At 49.5% G+C, this 17,327-nt stretch overlaps 1 protein-coding gene and 1 long non-coding RNA gene across 2 annotated transcripts; both read right to left on the bottom strand.

The window, feature by feature from the left end:
- Positions 1-1,406: 1,406 nt before the first annotated feature.
- On the bottom strand, positions 1,407-14,815 carry STUM (stum, mechanosensory transduction mediator homolog). Its single transcript, XM_078610056.1, has 3 exons — positions 14,305-14,815; positions 5,356-5,535; positions 1,407-1,452 (listed from the first exon to the last, which is right to left on the bottom strand). The coding sequence occupies exons 1-3, from the start codon at positions 14,552-14,554 to the stop codon at positions 1,418-1,420; spliced, it is 465 nt and encodes a 154-aa protein (XP_078466182.1). The 5' UTR covers positions 14,555-14,815; the 3' UTR covers positions 1,407-1,417.
- Positions 14,816-15,044: 229 nt separating this feature from the next.
- Positions 15,045-16,084, bottom strand: LOC144729647 (uncharacterized). The gene is made up of 2 exons (XR_013587740.1): positions 15,867-16,084; positions 15,045-15,145 (listed from the first exon to the last, which is right to left on the bottom strand). It is a non-coding gene; the product is annotated as an uncharacterized LOC144729647 (long non-coding RNA).
- Between the last annotated feature and the right edge of the window lie 1,243 nt (positions 16,085-17,327).

Genomic DNA, 17,327 nt, shown 5'->3' with positions numbered 1-17,327 from the left:
GGCAGGCCTGACACGCGTCTTATTATACATTGACAAGTAGTGATGGCTTCCACCTCAAGCCACTATAGATGATACATTTTCATGTTACGGATTTATAGAGCTACAGGTCAGTTTTTTTGACTACACATGATCTGTGTTATACAGTCAGTGTAAATTCTATTGCACGGGGTTAACTATTTACAGATACTCCACACCGACATCTAAAGACGCCCTCTGACTTTCTTCTCAACAGGTGATTGAATATTGCGAAAGCGATAGCTCCATATCGTACGTAGAGGAGTGTTACAGATTAATGAGCACACTGAGATTGTGGGAGGGATGCTGAGGCTTTTAAGTAAAATTCTCTATAATTTCTCCATATTTTAGTGGAGTATCTGTAAACTGATCGCCCTGTACATCCAGCACAAGGGTGACGAATGTCTATTTGTCAGATAGAAATCATTGTTTAACGAATCTGATCAATCTTGGGTGGAAAGATTCACTACCTGGCAATCCGAGCAATTGTCACAATTGAAAGTCACATTGCAATTCAAGATTCCAATATTATTTCATTGCAGTGCCTCAACCCATTCCCATACAACTACCAATTATAAAGGCATTATAATTGGTAGAGTCTTACACGTGTAATTCTATGAGTGTATTGTGAGCTTAAAAAACAATATTGATTCGTGAATCGATGCATCCTTCCACCCCTAAAAGAAAGCACGATGGGTCAGAACGTAATTGGCTGAAGTTGGTCATTTGCTCAAACCAAACTCGATTTCAGTGGGGTTAAAACCCAAACAAAAGGCTAAACCAGGTCAGAATTAACAGAAATGTGTTTCTGTGCAATTCAGCACCCACCAAACACCTGGCACTGGTGCAGGTGATATTTACGGATGGGGAACACAGATGTCAGCGGGTTTTTGGGGGGAATTTATCATCTCTTGCTTGGGGATGACGCTGGGGTGAACGAAGGTACCATCGTCATTGACTAGTGACACTAATGATGGTCCCAGTCCCTCACTCACCTTGACTCCAAGCTTCTTCCACCGCTGCTAATCACACCGCCCACGACCAACTCACACCTCTCTATGGATTCGCCAAATTTACAAACGTACATTTCTCGCAGGTGAATACACCCGATGGTATTGAAGGCCATGTGGTGGTGCCGCCACTGGGCCGAGCAATTTTATTGAAGCGTTGGCAGAATCGTGCGATGATTTAACGATCCCCTGTAAAGTAATGAGGTAAGAATCGGCATGGTTGTTGGTAAGATGAGGATTTTGAGGAGGCAGCTGTGCCCGTGGTGGAGAAATTGCGGGGCGTTTCTTGCACGTGCTGGTCAGCGGAGGAGAATCGGTCGTAGATGTGTCATTGTCTCCATCTTCATCTCCTCGTCCTCCTCATCTTCCTCGTGCTCCCACTTTCTCCACGCTCACAGCTGCTGGGGATATTGCTGCGAACGGCCCTCTGGGAGTCGGGGAGACACACGTGCCACCGCAATCATCGTGTTGTTCAATTAAGGAGATGCTGATCCCTGCCATATGAACGTGGAATTTCCACCACTGTCTCAGGAAGAGCAATGGAGATGAGCATCACTAAATTCCAAAAGCGCATGGGGGACTCGATGACATTTTTAATCAAATTAAAATGGTGGATTTGTCAGAGCACTGGATCAGGGGCAAAGGTAAATGTTTATAGCGCAGACCACAAACATGTTATAGGGTAGGGAGCGCTGTACTGGGCTATGAACCTGGCGACCTGCGTTCGATTCCCAGCCAGGGCTGAGATTAGCGCGAGTGATATCTGAACCGGTCCTGGGTGAGCCCTGATTCCCGGGTGCTTAAGTGTGAACATACAACCCCCACAACCAATACACCGTGGGGAGACCTTCATCCAGTGGTGGAATTACACAGGGCCGTCAATTACTACTATTGTTATACATGTGATTGACAGCACAGAGGAGCAGCTCAAGGGCAAACGCGATGCTCTTCTGCACATGAGCATCCGGACAGCCCAAGCTGCACACGCACAATTCAATTGTCACGATGCAGGTCACGATTCCATTGAAGAATTGAGGAGTTTTATTTTACTACTGTACATTTGTTGCGTAGCAGCCACTAGTAGCTGCATTGATCCGACGAACCCATGACGTACAAGATGCGCGTACGAATCACAAATAATTATGACGAGCATGATTTGATGCATGTACCGTGTGCTTGGGAATCAAAATGAATCAATGCATCGTTCAATTTTGCTTAAGACTTCGTCTTAAAGATAGCAACCCCTTTCAGGGGCTAATAACCCCCCCTCCCCCAACCCCCCTTGAGACCTAAAAAATATACTTTATTGAAATTTACCAGGGAAAATACACTGATTTAAATGTATAAATATATATTTTTATAAATATAGTGCCATATTTAAAACGCTGGATGTTTTGGGACCCCCCCCCCCCCCGTCCTGAGCCCCTGCCCCCTGGGAAAATTTCCAGTGCCGACTCTGCGTGCTGGCTTCCTTCACGTCTCCCCAGCCCTGACGATCATGGCGACCACTGTCACGAGCAAAAACAAGATCACCCAGGGAGTATCCACTGTGGTACCAGGACGCTGGATGGAAAGCCTATTAGGCGAGAGCATGGAATATCTGATGTGTGCACATGGGTTCAAATACCGCTACAGGTGGAATAATAAATAACTAAACAATCCCAGAACCAAAAAAAACACACGAACTCGTCGAAAATGTTGAATATATTAGGAGTCAACACTCGACTGGTAACCGTCCCACTTGGCATCACCGCTCAATGGGGGGAGGGGAGGGGGTGGGGTTAGGGGGGAAGGATCAAAGTCGTGGGGAGGAGAAACGAGGGGGTACATGGCAATGTCCAATGGGGTTCGTGAGGTGATTTATAAATGTGTGAAATTATATCATACATGACAGTATTTGGTGAATAATCATGTATGAATATGCCAATATAAAATGACTATAATAAGATGTAAATCCATATGGTAACCTAGAACGATATCAAATAAATTTGATAGACTTATTGATCGTGAACAATGTTGGTTTCCAAGAGAAGCCAGTGAATGCGAATTACATGACGTCACGCATGCCAGTGCGTCCGTTGACATTTTGTTTAATATTCTCTTGCAATTACCAGCTAGTCAGGATACCTCACAACACGATCAATTGGATAAAATATTGATGTTCATTATTCATAAATGTATTTCTCAGAACCATGTTGGGCCAGGCAAAGGGGGGTGGGGGGATACTCGGTTGAAACAATTCAACAAGGAGTACAGTATCTGTTTAACACGTAGGCTTTCGCGACCAATATTATTCATAATCAACAGTGTCAGATGGTGAAAGTCTAGTGAGAGAGATTAAACATGTTAAAGAAGCACTAAGACAGAATGGCTACAATAATGCTCAAATTAACAGAGCACTAAATGCCAAATCACGATCGCAAAGCAACACTGCTGAAAGCGATCAGATTATTAAAACAATAAAAATACCATTTATCTCAGGAGTAACTGACAAATTAGCCCGTGTTTTGCAAAAGCAAAACATTACAGTAAGATTTGGTACAGTACACAAAATTCAACAACTAGTAATGTGCACTAAAGACGAATTACCTAAATTATCAACAGAAGGTGTATATCGGATTAATTGTGTATGTGGCAGATGCTATATTGGACAGACAGGGCGTAACGTTAGTGTAAGACTAAAAGAACACCAGAGAAATATTAAATTATCACAAACACAACTGTCGGCAGTGGCAGAACATGCATGCCAACAGGGACACTCAATTGATTTTGACAACGTTGAAGTGCTGTGTAAAACTAGTTACTACTGGCAAAGACTAATTAGAGAATCGATTGAAATTGTGAGAAACAGAAATAACTTTAATCGCTCAGACAGCTACAGGCTTAGTGCGGCCTGGAAGCGTATTATTAAATAAGATACATTACAATTCCTTATAAGGGAAACAAACACTAACTGATTACTAATGTAGCATAATCACAATAAAACACATTCCAAATGATTACTAATCTACAACTCGCATCGTAACAATAGCCTGATTACTAATCTAGTATATAATTACAATAACTCCCCCCTCAAATCTTTGCACCTGATGAGTTAATGAGTTAATGATGACGTCACCCTGCTGCTGCTCTATATAAGAACGGGAGACACAGCAGAGCCTCACCATTCTGGCGAATTGCCCGATGATGCTGGATGCAATTACCAGCGAAACGTCGTACTCAAATTGTAAATGTTGTGGTTTCGCGCTTCAACACACCGGTGGGCTAAAGCAGTGAACTAATTTGTCTTTTGTCAACGTGACACTTTTTTACTGATTGGCCGTGTCGAGTGGTGGAGGGTTACGACACATTTATAAATAACGCGATCTAAACTCAAAAACGTTGATTATGAAAGTACAGTATCTATAGGACCATTTTGCTCGAAATCAAAAACCTTTTCTTATTACTGCTCGACTTGAGCTATAAGAGTTCTGATACTTGTGTAGTGACGAAAATGGTGTCACTAGGGTATTCGCACCAGCTACTGTTACAGTAGTGCAACTGTGCGTCTGGAGCCTCTCTCCAGCACCAGAGTAAGTGCGGCGTGTCAGCCAGCGCTAGGGGGCATAGTCCTGTGATGGCCTGAGAGAGAGAGGGCAAGGGGGGACGTGGTAGCCCGAGTGGGGCACGTGATGCTCGGTCGGGATCCTTCGGGAAAGGTCTCGAAGGGGGCGTGGCCAAAGGCGGAGCGAGGCCACGCCCAGGAGCATCAAGGGGCAGGCGCGAGAGCGTTGTTGGCTCGTCGTTGAAATCAAGTCCGGGTCTCCGTCTCGAGCTAACTCGCTACTGGCATAGAACCCGAGTTACGTTGAGTGTTACCCGCTAGGGAAGTTGTTAAATAAAAGTGTTGCCTCCCAGTACAGAGTGTGTGCCTCCGTGTTGAACAACACTACACTTGCATTGTCGTTGTACTGTACGCCTTTTGGCATTCTCTGGTCTAACACTGGTGAGACAAGGCCACAAAGAAGGCCATCTCTGGTGTAGGCGAATCAGTTTCAAGGACAATGCATATATTATCAGAGCATGTTTGTTTTGTATGTTTTTACACGAGCATATGTGGTTAATGCAGACTTGATGCCTTGCAAAAAGGTATCTATTGTGGTGTTTGAACATCTTAACACCACCCGTGTTATTGCCAGAAAGGGTTAAACCTATTCCCTATTCTTATTTTTCATCAAAGGGTACAGTAGCCAACAAAAAAGGTTTTGACAACCACTGGGGGTAGAGAGTGGGGTTATGGATTTAAAGGTGTGGGGGGGAGGCCATAGCGGAGGGGGGGGGGGCAACTCACTGGAGAGCAACACCATGTCCATGCCCCAGAAGATGCTGAGGATCCAGCCGACGATGAGCACGGCGGTGCCCAGCTGGATGAGCGCCGCCGCCACGTTGAGCCAGAAGACGCAGCACACGTGGCGGTCAGGCAGGTCGGTGCGCGCGCCGCACAGCACGGAGAAGGCAGACAGCAGCGTTCCTGTGGCGACGAGGGTTTGGTGGGGCAAGGGACGAGTTGTCGGCCAGTTAAGCAGTGCAAAGAGTCAAAAATGATAACGATTGGATAGGCAACGGACGAGTGGTTCCCAAGCCTTTTGGGACCACGGTCAGCCCTGAAAACATTTCTGCGGACCGCCGTGTACCAGAAACGTATACAACGACTCAAAATCAATGTATATCTAAAACAGTCCGCTTCCCACGGCCTTGCAGTCCACCGAATCAGCATCCTCTGGATTGCAAGTCCAGCATTCGAACCATCACGCCATCGCAGCTTCCCTTTAGTGCAAGAGTCGGCAACCAAAATAACAAGAAGATACTTTTTTTTTTATTCGGTAAAAACTCAATATTTCAAGAGCCACAATGCGTGTGAATGCGAGACACTCCTTAATGAATAACGTCACGACACTTTCCTTAACGAGCCGCAGGCTGCCGACCCCTGCATTATTGCGATTAAAATGTGCAAAAAGTGATTTCTAGACAGCCAAAGGTGTGATCGTGAACATTTGGCCCAGTCCGCCCATCATGCCTTGCATGTCAAGTGACATCACAGCATTGTCGTGCTGCTGTGTAACAATAATATAGCCATAATGTTGAAGTCTTGATCGAAAATAAGACTGTTGTGCATTCTAGACTCCCTCGCGTGGCACGCAGGGCAGGCTGGACGGACCAAGCCAAATTGTCTCGATCGTGCCTCTTGCCATCAACGGCGGCGTAGTGTATTACGCAAATATGGCCGACTGAGGGCGGGCACAAGCCGGCGTGAGTAGGTTAAACGTTGAGTTTTATAAGGGCACCACGGGGTGACCAGCCCCTCCCCACCCAGCCCCACTCTCCCCACCCTCCCCTCCCCACCCAGCCCCTCCCCACCCTCCCCTCTCCACCCAGTCCCACCCCTCCCATTTTGTATGCACGACGGACGGACACAATAATCCCCTGTGGGCTGGTGTAACCAGGAGGTTCCTACCAGTATCACCTCATGCATCTACAATTATTACTGCTCTCACTGGTTTCAAGTCTGCATGCACGTTTCTGTCTGACGAGTTTCTCATTATTTACAGAAAGTGTAACGATTTATTTAGGAGGCACTTAACGGCGAAAGAGACGGAGCTTGCTACCCTGTGCAAAAGGTCAAGAGGTCATCACGGCCAATTTCGTTGATGCCGCCACATCACAATTCATCAGAGCTCTCCTATCAGATTACTTCAGCTGTTGCGGAGTTGACACCTGACCTCTCTTCAGGACCGCCTCTGACAGTCTCATCATTACGACCGTGTGACTTTAGGGCTGGCCCTTGCGAAACCAGTTGACACATTCTTTAAGCACCACCCTTACAGTCTCATCATCACCACCGCTTGGTTGTGGGTCTTCTCCTTTGTTTCCAGGCAATTGCCCGTTTCGTTAACTCACGCTCCTCCAACCTACACACACGTATCCCCACCCATCGCCACTATCTCTTCTCTCGATTTCATGAATTTTGTTCTTGCTGCATTGTAAGTTGCTTACCCAATACCTGCCGGGACATTTCTGACGTCCTACGTACACCTTTATTTAAATTACCGTATTCATGAGTGTAAAAATAAAATAAAATATTTTTACACGCGTTATTCAATTCACGCCATGAAATAAGAATCCCGTTTTAATCAATTATTACATGAATGATTACAATGTGTAATAGGTAGGTTGACTGATAATGTGTGCGAGTGTATAAGTAGAGAAGCCAGTCTTTGTCTGGAACACGTTAGATCCCATTACAGATAACGTACGCCAGTCATTTTTAAAGATTACAAATCATTTAATATCTAACAGATGTAGAAGACTGGGAGCTACCGAGTGAAGGGTCAGGAATCTGATGTATCTGGCGCGCGCACACACAGTCGATTGTACGGTTATAAATAGAAACATCCAACAGCGAAGATTTTTTTTAACTAGACCCTCCCAAAAATGGCAAACCAGGGGACGATCAGATTCACTGATCGGCTGAGGTCAACCTAACGTTATACATTTGCTTTGAGCCTCGCGCTAAAGACGGAAATGTGTACCTGCATGAGCCCCATCATCAGCAAATTGAGCATTTCCCCTCCTATGCGAGCGTGACATTAAAGGCACCGAAGGCATCGACCCAACTATACCTGTCGTCACATTTTAACATCCTCCACATGCACCTTTGTATTCGGTGGCCAGACACAAATTGTACGTATAATTGTTCATGAATGTACAATTGAAAACAAAATTTACGTGCGTTATTCAATGCACGCTGGGATGTTAGATCTCGAGTTAATCCGGGCTTTACGTCCGCTGGGTCTGGGTTGGCGAACTCGGATTTTATTTCTGCACCCTGCACACCACATCCAGTATCCCTCTCGCTGTGACCGTGGCTGCGGCTACCAGTCACGTGGCTTACTCCAGTCTATCAGCGACCCGCAAAAAAATGCATTGTTACAAATCTAATTACCATGGGGTGAGAAGGAGACGTGGAAAGCTACAGAGACGTGGAGAGACAGACAGATGTGACGAGACCGTGAAAGGTAGACACGTGGAGAGAGAGACAGAGAGACATTAAGAGAGAGACACACGAACATGCACGGACAGGCAGAGAGAAATATAAAGAAACATAGAAGCGAGAGAGTGGCATAGATAGTGAGACAGAGACATGGAGTCAGAGAGAGAGAGATAGACACGGAGAAAGAGACACACACACAGCGATACGCACAAAGAGGCAGACCGAGAGATATAGAGAAGTGGAGAGAGATGCTTCGTGTCGATCTCAGCATCTGGACATGAAAGAGACGCCCCTGGAGGCATGGCCCATGACTCATCGCAGTGATGATGCCTCTCGCGCACACTGCGTCATCCCTGGCGGGGGAAAGGTCCCACGTCTTCCATCATTGCGCTAATGTTTCCCCCCCCCCCACCAAATAATTTAATCACGATTGTGCTGTCAGCGTCACGCCACGAGACGGAGAAGCTGTTGCCAACCATCGCAGGGATGTGCATCGCCCCATGGCAAGAGAACGCTCCGCAACAAAAGGAGATGCAATGACGCCGGGGTTGGTGGATCACGCAGAGATTGCCGCTTGCTGTCAGACTCCCAAACCGCAGCAGGGCCATGAGATGGACACGTGGGGTCCTTTGACTGCTGTCCCCTTTGTCTTTGTGGTTCTCTTTCTCTCTCTCTCTCGAGGAATTCCCGTTTCCTCCCACGTGCACTCATGGACCATATATACATCCCAGTGCAGGACCCTCACATTAAAAAATATAAAATATTCAGGCTCATACTCTTTGGTTCTTTCGGTAAAGTCACGTAGTTAGAAATAAAATCAAATAAATCACGTTTCCATCGCAACACAAGCGGTCGTCATCAGGCAAAGAGTATGGATTCCTGCAGTCACGAAAGCTTCAAATCTTCAGGCTCAGTGAGGATTTTTTGGGAAAATAATTATCAGCATTTTAATATTTTAATAATTAGATAATTATTATAGCTCCATGTGTGATGTCTTCAAACAAGGCCATGCTGCCGCCGCGCAGATACCTGGAGACTGAGCAGAGCTACTTCTGTTCGATAAATCATGCACATTTTAAATCAAGCCGTCTATTTCCAAAAAATATATGAAAAAAACAATACATAAAACAACAAAGCAAATACTTTGAAATTGACTGTTGCTAAGCAGCAACCGTCATCAGCCCATGCGTACGAGAACATATGGGGTAGGGTGGGGGGTGTGGGGAAGGTGGGGGGCCCAACTGTTCCTCCCTCCGCCCCAAATGTTGGACTGGCAGGAAGCCATCCGCTCCATCCGCTATGCAGCATTAATTAGCATCCATCGAGGACCCCACAGACCTCTCCACGCCCCCCCCCCTCGCCCCCCCCCCTTCTGCTCCCGTACCCCCCCACCCCCAGCTCAGGGGCCACATGCTCAAGCACAACTTGTAACGCCTGCATGACCCACAAATCAAAAATCGGTTGACGATCGCCAACGAGGCTCTGGTTTGGTCAAATAAAGGAAGTCTATATTCGCCACAGCCTCGAACGCACTTGCGGCACTTGTACAGCCACCGGGTTTAAAATCCACCGCTGCGTTCGAGCGATGTTTATTCGGCAATAAACAATAATGGGTGCAGCGGTGGCGCCGTGGTAAATGGAGCTGTGAACCTGGCGAACCAGACTTCGATTCCCGCCCATAGGTTAACAATCGTTGGCGAGCGATATCTGAACCGGTGCTGGGCAATTCCTAATTGCCCTTCATCAACCCGCACGGACCAGCGTAGTGAATTAAAAGTCAAATAGCCCTCCACGATCCACACATCGTGGGGGGCGAGGAGGACTTCGCCCCAGAGTGGATGGACAAAAGGGCTGCACGTGGGCATGGACATCGCAACCGTTCCTTGACACTTCACTGTCACTGGCGCTGAACATCCGTGGTTGCTGCGTGCCCGCGTGTACGCGCGCGTCTGGAAATATCGCCGTTTCGTATTTACCGCGTTGTCCCAAATAAAACATTGTTTTATGATCCTTTCTCCCGTTTTCCCCTCTTCTGCCTGCGTTCGTCTTCGTCGTCCTCGTCTTCTGTCGTTGGAAAATAGCAGCGCTCACAAGGGCACACCCGGGTCCTTGTGATAGTCGCTAGTGCGGGCGGGAGGTCAACGGGCGACGTTCGGTCTCCGGTGAGATGGCATTCGTTCGCGAACACGGTATTCGCACAATTTTAGGATTTAACTTCGTAAATAAATGTTTTAAAAACGAGTAAAACCGCGCATTAGACTGGAGGACCGCGTGGAGGTTTTTTTCCGACGCGCATCCATCCCCATTACGATCGAGTGCGTTGTGTGGATTGTGTTGCAAGGCCCTTTGAGATGCTCGGAGGGCATTTCACGAAAATAAATCCTCGTCACGGTACGACGACGCCTGAGTGGCGCGGCTTCACGGCGAACAAAACCTCTTTGGAACGCGTGTAATGTCTCGGCTTACACGAATAAAAAAAACCCCACGGTGGATAATTGAGCTATTTCCTCCTGTTTCATAACCACAACCGTCGACATGGGTGTGCAGTCGTGCAGCAGTGCGGCGCGCGGCGTGAGCAGCGGTGTTCCCAACGCTGTTGTTCTCAGCGCTGCCCTTTTTCTAACAACGACACCAATTAACCTCTCACATCGCCCCCTATAACGGGGGAGGGGGGGGCGTGTTTGCCACCGCCCAATTAACGAGACTAACGGAGCCTCCATCGCCCACTCACTTTATGCGACATTCTCCAAACTTTTTGAGCGACTAATTTTCCTTCCCATTATTTTTAACTCTTGCTGTTGGTTAACAAAAAATGTTTTACGTATCATTCTAATACTTTGTTCCGAGTTTACATGCGATCGTTTAATTTATCTACCTATGTTACTTCCTCTGTGATTTTCCACCAGCTGTGGTTTGGACACCTGTGAAAAAATAACTTCATAGTGTATTGGGTTCATCCAGTTTTCAATCAAATGCCCGTGTCTGCCTAGTTATAACGAAGTCCACAAACATCACCCTGGCTTACACACACACCATTTGCAGCGTACATCAAAGCACCTCAGGATCAGAACGGTTGGCTATGTACGGTTAAAAACAAGTTCAACATACATACAAACGAGAGGCCCTTAATCTGCCTGCGTGTGTGTGCGTGTGCACTCAGTGCCGGTCCACCACTAAGTAGACTCGGCCCTAAGAGTTGTAATATCCCGTGCAGCCTCAATCTGGTTAACAAGGGCACAAGTAGCAGCATCAGCACTGGAGAGACAAAGGTGGAAAGGCAGTGCCCCATTCCAGGGGTAGCGCTTGCCATAAGCCACGATCCTCAATGTACAAGTTTTGGCAAAAAGGCGTCCCCATGTCTCCCTCAGCACCAAATAATTGTGGCACGTCAATATGCGATTCTGGCCAGATAGCCACTAATGAGTGGCCACGGAGGAATAACGGACCCAGTTAATTATCTGGGTCACTGCATGATTGCGAGTAAAATTGTGCTGGGTTCACTTGCAAGCGTGTAGCAGTTAGCATGCGCTGTGCTATCCGGCGAGCAGAGTTCAATTACTACTCACGGCCAACATCGGTGAGGATTATTCTGTACCGGTCCTGGGCCTTCTCCGAGCGGAATCAGCCTCAAATGAGTACCGAGTATGATGTGTAAACATCGCCACTGGGGAGACAAAATGCGTGGTGATGGCCACCTACCCCCTCGTGTGCCATGCCAGCCTTCGTAGGTGCTTGCTAATAGCACTTTCCCCAACAGTCTGCTGACGCTATACGGGGATATTTGTCTTTGTACATGTTACAACACGCAAATATTTGTATTGTACAGACCATATCTTCTTTATAAATCCACTGCTGGATGAATGCCTCCCCCCATGCAATTCGGTCACGGAGCAAGACCAAGATCGGCTCAGACATCACTTCGCCACTGATGCTCGTCATGGCTGGAGAATCTAACTCAGATCGCCGGCTTCACAGCACGGTGCACTAACCACTGCGCCGCACGCTCAAACCCCCACGCCTCCCCACCCCCGGGGTTCGTTTTCACCGACTCCGTATTGTGACCGCCGCCGTTGCAGCGCGTTGTGCGCGGTGGCGATGCCATAATCCGTGCGCCGTCAAAGTCCGTGAAAGACGACGAAACTCACCCCCATATTAGGCAAAGGAATGTCATCTGCAGGGGTTCGGGGGGGGGGCATTGATTGTGAGCCGCGTGCGTTGCGAACGCCCCCCCCTACCCCCACCGCTACCATCTCTCCATTTCACTTACAACGTCCACAACTCAAGACGCTTTTTTATATTCGTTCTCCGTTTTGGTTAACGGGTCGTGCGGGAGGAAATTCCAAATAATGCACCTTTTTTATGCACACAGGAGAAAGCCTCACCGAGGGGAGGGGGGCTGGTGGGCCATGTCCACTGGCAAGCTGTTTTTACCTTCGTGTGGCAGGAAACTGGAGGAGGAGGGGCTGCGGCTCAGAGAAAACCCGCCGCACGTATGCCAGAGTTCCACAGAGATTAATTTGGTCATTCCTTGCCGTACTCATCACGATCTTGGCCACTTTGAGGTGTTTACACTGAAATACAGTATATACCGCGTACAAAAAAATGGCCAGATTCCCACCCTGGGAAGATGTTCCAAATGTGAGCAAAAAATATATTTATTTGCGTGGCGTTGAAAGGACATTTGTCTGTGAAACTCATCGCCGTCGTCGCCACCATCGCCACCACCGTGGGAGCCCACGCGTTTCGCCCCAAAAAGTCGAACGGGGAAGGTGCGCTCGCCACCGACACGTGGCGTACCGAGAAACCGTGGTGGGCAACGATTTCAGCAGAGCCAACCCGGATCGTGTTGTCAACGCCGGTCACCGCGCGCTGTGTGCTGTGGATTCACTAAATCGTCCTTAACATATTTTCGTTTAATGCTAAACAGATGCTCCGATCCATTTTCTCAACAGCAACCGGTTACTTGATCCCCCCCCCACGTCCCACCGCTGTTCTGGCCATTCTAGAACTGTTGAATCCATCTGTGTGGAACTTTGATTGCTGCCCTGTCGTAATTGGGGGTGAGTTTGTTTTTGTTTGTATCCCCTTCTGAATAGTGTCCTCTAGGTTTCTCCCTCTTGAAGCCAAAAAACACTCCCGAGTAATGGAACTTGGCCAAACATTCCGATGCAGGATCCTCCTCGACAAAAAAGGGCCTCGAGACCCAGCGAGGCTTTGCTGTGTAAATACATATCATGACTTGGCATTCCACCAACCCATGTTTTACAGTCGCTAAACTGGCAAATGCAGAGAGAACAACCCCACAATTGGGTGTCAGTGTTAGAGCAGTGACGCTACAAGTAGGCAGCGACTCAAGGCCCCGCCTGCCCACCACGAACCCAAATCTCAACTCGGTAACGGTACAATCCCTTCAATAGCAAGATCTCAGATGCGCTATAAACCTGCCCACCTACGTTCTATTGCCAGCCATGGTTAATATGTATACACCAGTGGTGAGTGACATCTTAACCAATCCTGCCATACCTCCCCTCTGCCTCGCCAATCACCAAACCGTTCTGACCAGCGTGGTAAAGTATGAGCCGTGGATTGACAAGGGTTGTACATTATTAACGAAGAGCCTGTCAACAGCCTAAGCCCCATTCAAGGGAGACCCCCCCCTGTGTCGGTTGAAATGTCCTAACCCATCGGTGGACATTCCACATGCCCATGGCAGAGACCAGTCTCATCATCATTGAACTACTGCTGCTTTCATCTTCTTGATTCTTTCGGTAAAGTCACGTAGAAGGGAAGTAATAAAATAATAAAAATAGAACATAATAAAATAATTCTCACGACGTTTCGGCCACAACGCAAGCAGCCGTCCTCAGGTGAAGACCAGGTCTGTCGGGGAGACAGCTGTCTGCCCACCACGAACTGTCTCCCCGACAGACCTGGTCTTCACCTGAGGACGGCTGCTTGCATTGTGGCCGAAACGTCGTGAGAATTATTTTATTATGTTTTATTTTTATTATTTTATTACTTCCCTTCTACGTGACTTTACCGAAAGAACCAAGAAGATAAATCCCTGCAGTCACGAAAGCTTTAAATCGAAATTTATACGGCTGCTTTGTACAAAGTCGCTGCTTGCTGATGCCCAACTCCGAGAGGGAAGATGACATTGATGCCAAGTCGACCCAGAGTGCGCCAGTCGGATGCGCAAATCTCCGCGTCGATTCAGTGTTAACGAGTGGAACTAGGAGGCGATCGCACCTGAGCCAGGAATGACCATGTTGCAGAGGAGGCAGAGTACAGCCGCGAGCATGGGCATCCGCGGGATGGCGGCACGGAGAGGTCCCTTCTTCTCCTTCACCCGGATGACGACACCTCCGGTGGCCGCGTCTCCTGCGCCTCTTCCTCCACCTGTTCCACCGCCCGCTTCACCACCACCTCCTCCTCCTCCCGCTCCACCGCTTTTGTCCGTGAACGATTCCTGATCGGCGTCCAACCCCTTGAGCTCCATTGAGAGGGCTGGCTTAAGTCCACCACTTACTGCAACCACGCCTTCACCGCCACTATCTCCACCACCGACTGAAATGTCTACTTGAGTACTGCCACCGCTACAACCACTACTCGTATCACCCACTGCAACGCCTCCTTCACCTCCACTAACTCCACCGATTGCAATTCCCCATACACTGCCACCACCCACACCACCGCCTGCAACACCACCACCGACCCCAAACTCTCCTCCACCACCAGCTACGCCACCTCTTCAACCACCACCTATTGAAACCTCTCCTTAACCTCCGCCACCACCTCCACTGCCACTTTCACCACCTCCACCACCAACAACCACAAGGTTCTCCACCAGTAACACCTCCTCCTTCACTACCACTACCTCCACCACCACCAAATACTTCTACGTAATCCACTATCAACACCACCACCACCCAAACCACCTCCTTGAACCTCCACCACTACCCACCACCACCTACCCAACCTCCTTCTTCACGTCCACCACCACAATTCCACGAACCTCCTCTCTCTCTCTCTTAACCACTCACTCTGACCCGGGTCCCGCCCTCTCTCTCTCTACCCCCGCGACTCCACACTGCGAGTTAACGAGTAGAGGATGGGGAGGGAGAGATAAAGACGGGCACGGAGAGAAATGAGTGACAAACGGTTACTCACCAGTTACTCACGGCCTACCCGTACCCGTACCCGGCCGCACCAGGGTCGCAAACGGGTACCCGTACCTGGCCGGGTACGGGTAGCCGGGTATCGGGTAGGGTACGGGTATCGGGTACCCGGTTGCGACCTCTGGTCAGTGCCTGCTAGTGCCCGGTGCTAGCTCTTGGTGGACACGCGCGCGCGTGTGTGTGTGTGATAGTGGCTGGTTATCACGCCCAAGTCGCGCCTGCTGTGCTTAGTTGTATCTGGTAGTGTCCGGTAGTCTATGGTAATATATGGCAGTGTGTGGATGGTAATGTCTGGTAGTCTCTGGGGGAGTCTAGTAAGTCACTCGACGTGTTCTATAGCGCAGAGTAGCCTCTGGTAGAGTGTGGTAGTCTCTGGAAGTGTGTGGTAGCGTCTGGCAACCAGTCCCCTGCAGTGACTCATTAAAACCAGGCAGTTCGGAGCGTGCACCCCTGTGTCTGGAACCACGCGGTGTTGCGCCCTCGTGTCTCGTGAGTGCCCGCCAATGACTGGCTCGTCTCGGCGTACACCTTGGTAGTGCCTGGCAGTGCCTGGGAGTGCCTGGGAGTGCCTGGCGTGCGTCCCCGTGTCTCGGTCGAGCCCGCCAGAGCCCGGTGTGCGCACTGTGCGGGTACCTGGGGATTCCGCTCCTCCTCCTGTTCCTCCTTCACGGCAGCGGCGCGCAGAGACAACAACGATGGTGGAGGGGGGCCGATTATGACGACGACGGCTTTGGAGGTGGTGGGTCTCCTACTGCTCCTGCTGCTCCTGCAGCACCGCTACACTCCACGTGTGTCTGTGTGTGTCTGTGTGTGGGGGGTGTCTGGGGTCTGTGAAGCTGCAGCGAGCGCGCGCACACAAAGGCGGTGCTCTCCCCCCATCGCCAACAGCCACGCGACCCCCCCCCCCTACTCACCGCACCCATCACAAAGACACAGAGCCCCCGTATAGCCTTAACATACGTTTAGGGCAAGTGCTGTTAGCGAGCACCTATGAAGGCACGCGAGAGTGTGGGTGGCCGGCACCACGCCCGGCCGCCTTTGTCTCCCTAGTGGCGATGTTTACACTTCGCACCAGGTACTCATTTGAGGCTGAGTCGACCTAGGTGAGACTCAGGCATGATTCAGATTAACGTCACTGGTGTTGGCCGTGAGCGGGATCGAACTCGGGTGGTCGGTTTCGGAGCGCAGCGCGGTTAACCGCTACACTACCGCTCCCCATATACAATGACAAGGATCCCCCGTATAGCCTGAACAGACACATGGGGTAAGTTGCTGGGCGAGCACTTATGAAGGCCGGCACGACACAAGCGGGTAGGTGGCCATCACCACGCCCGACCGCCTTTGTATCTCGAGTAGCGATAATTTCACACACCTCACCAGTTACTCATTTGAGGCTGAAGCGCGCACACACACACACACCAGCCTCCATGCCTCCCCCTGTTCCCCAATTCCCAGGGCAGCCTCTCCCTCAAAACCACTCCAAGGCACCCTCCCCTCCGCATTACCCAATCTCCATCCCATCAATCTATGCATTGTTTTCTGCCAACCATCCCTTCCTGTTCATGCACGAACCCCCTGCTATTCATTCATCCAACCATCCCTTTGCCATCATTCCTTCCCGAATGCTTCCCACTCGTCATATCGTCCATGCCTTTGCATCATCCCCTCTCCATCCATGGATCACTGCCATTCATCCACCCTGCACCCACCCTGTACCCAACCCTCTCCACAAACCATAAACAGTGTTCGACGTCGCGCCGTGAACATGCATGATACACGTGCTCGCCGTATATATTCATGGTGCACGTCTCCGTCACACTGCATGGAGACGTGTCACGCGTGACATACACATTGTGTCCGGTGTATGTCGCACGCGCATTACGTGTCATCGGTAATGAACGATACTATTTGACCGTCCTTTGCGCTGGATGAAGGCCTCCTCCTCCCAGCCGATGGTTGTCGTTCGCCCGCACCTCCGATTGGCACGGGCGGCTGCGTGCGGTGCGAAAGAAGTCCGACATGCATACGTGAGAGTTTGTTCGACAATACTTCACCACGGTCGCTCGTCGATGACAGTGGTCTAAGAGGAGGGGG

Source organism: Lampetra planeri, chromosome 33 (genome assembly GCF_965212315.1).
Source record: "Lampetra planeri chromosome 33, kcLamPlan1.2.h2, whole genome shotgun sequence".
NCBI lineage: Eukaryota > Metazoa > Chordata > Hyperoartia > Petromyzontiformes > Petromyzontidae > Lampetra > Lampetra planeri.
Note: the sequence above shows the minus strand (reverse complement) of the source record. Positions and strands in the feature narration are given on the sequence as shown.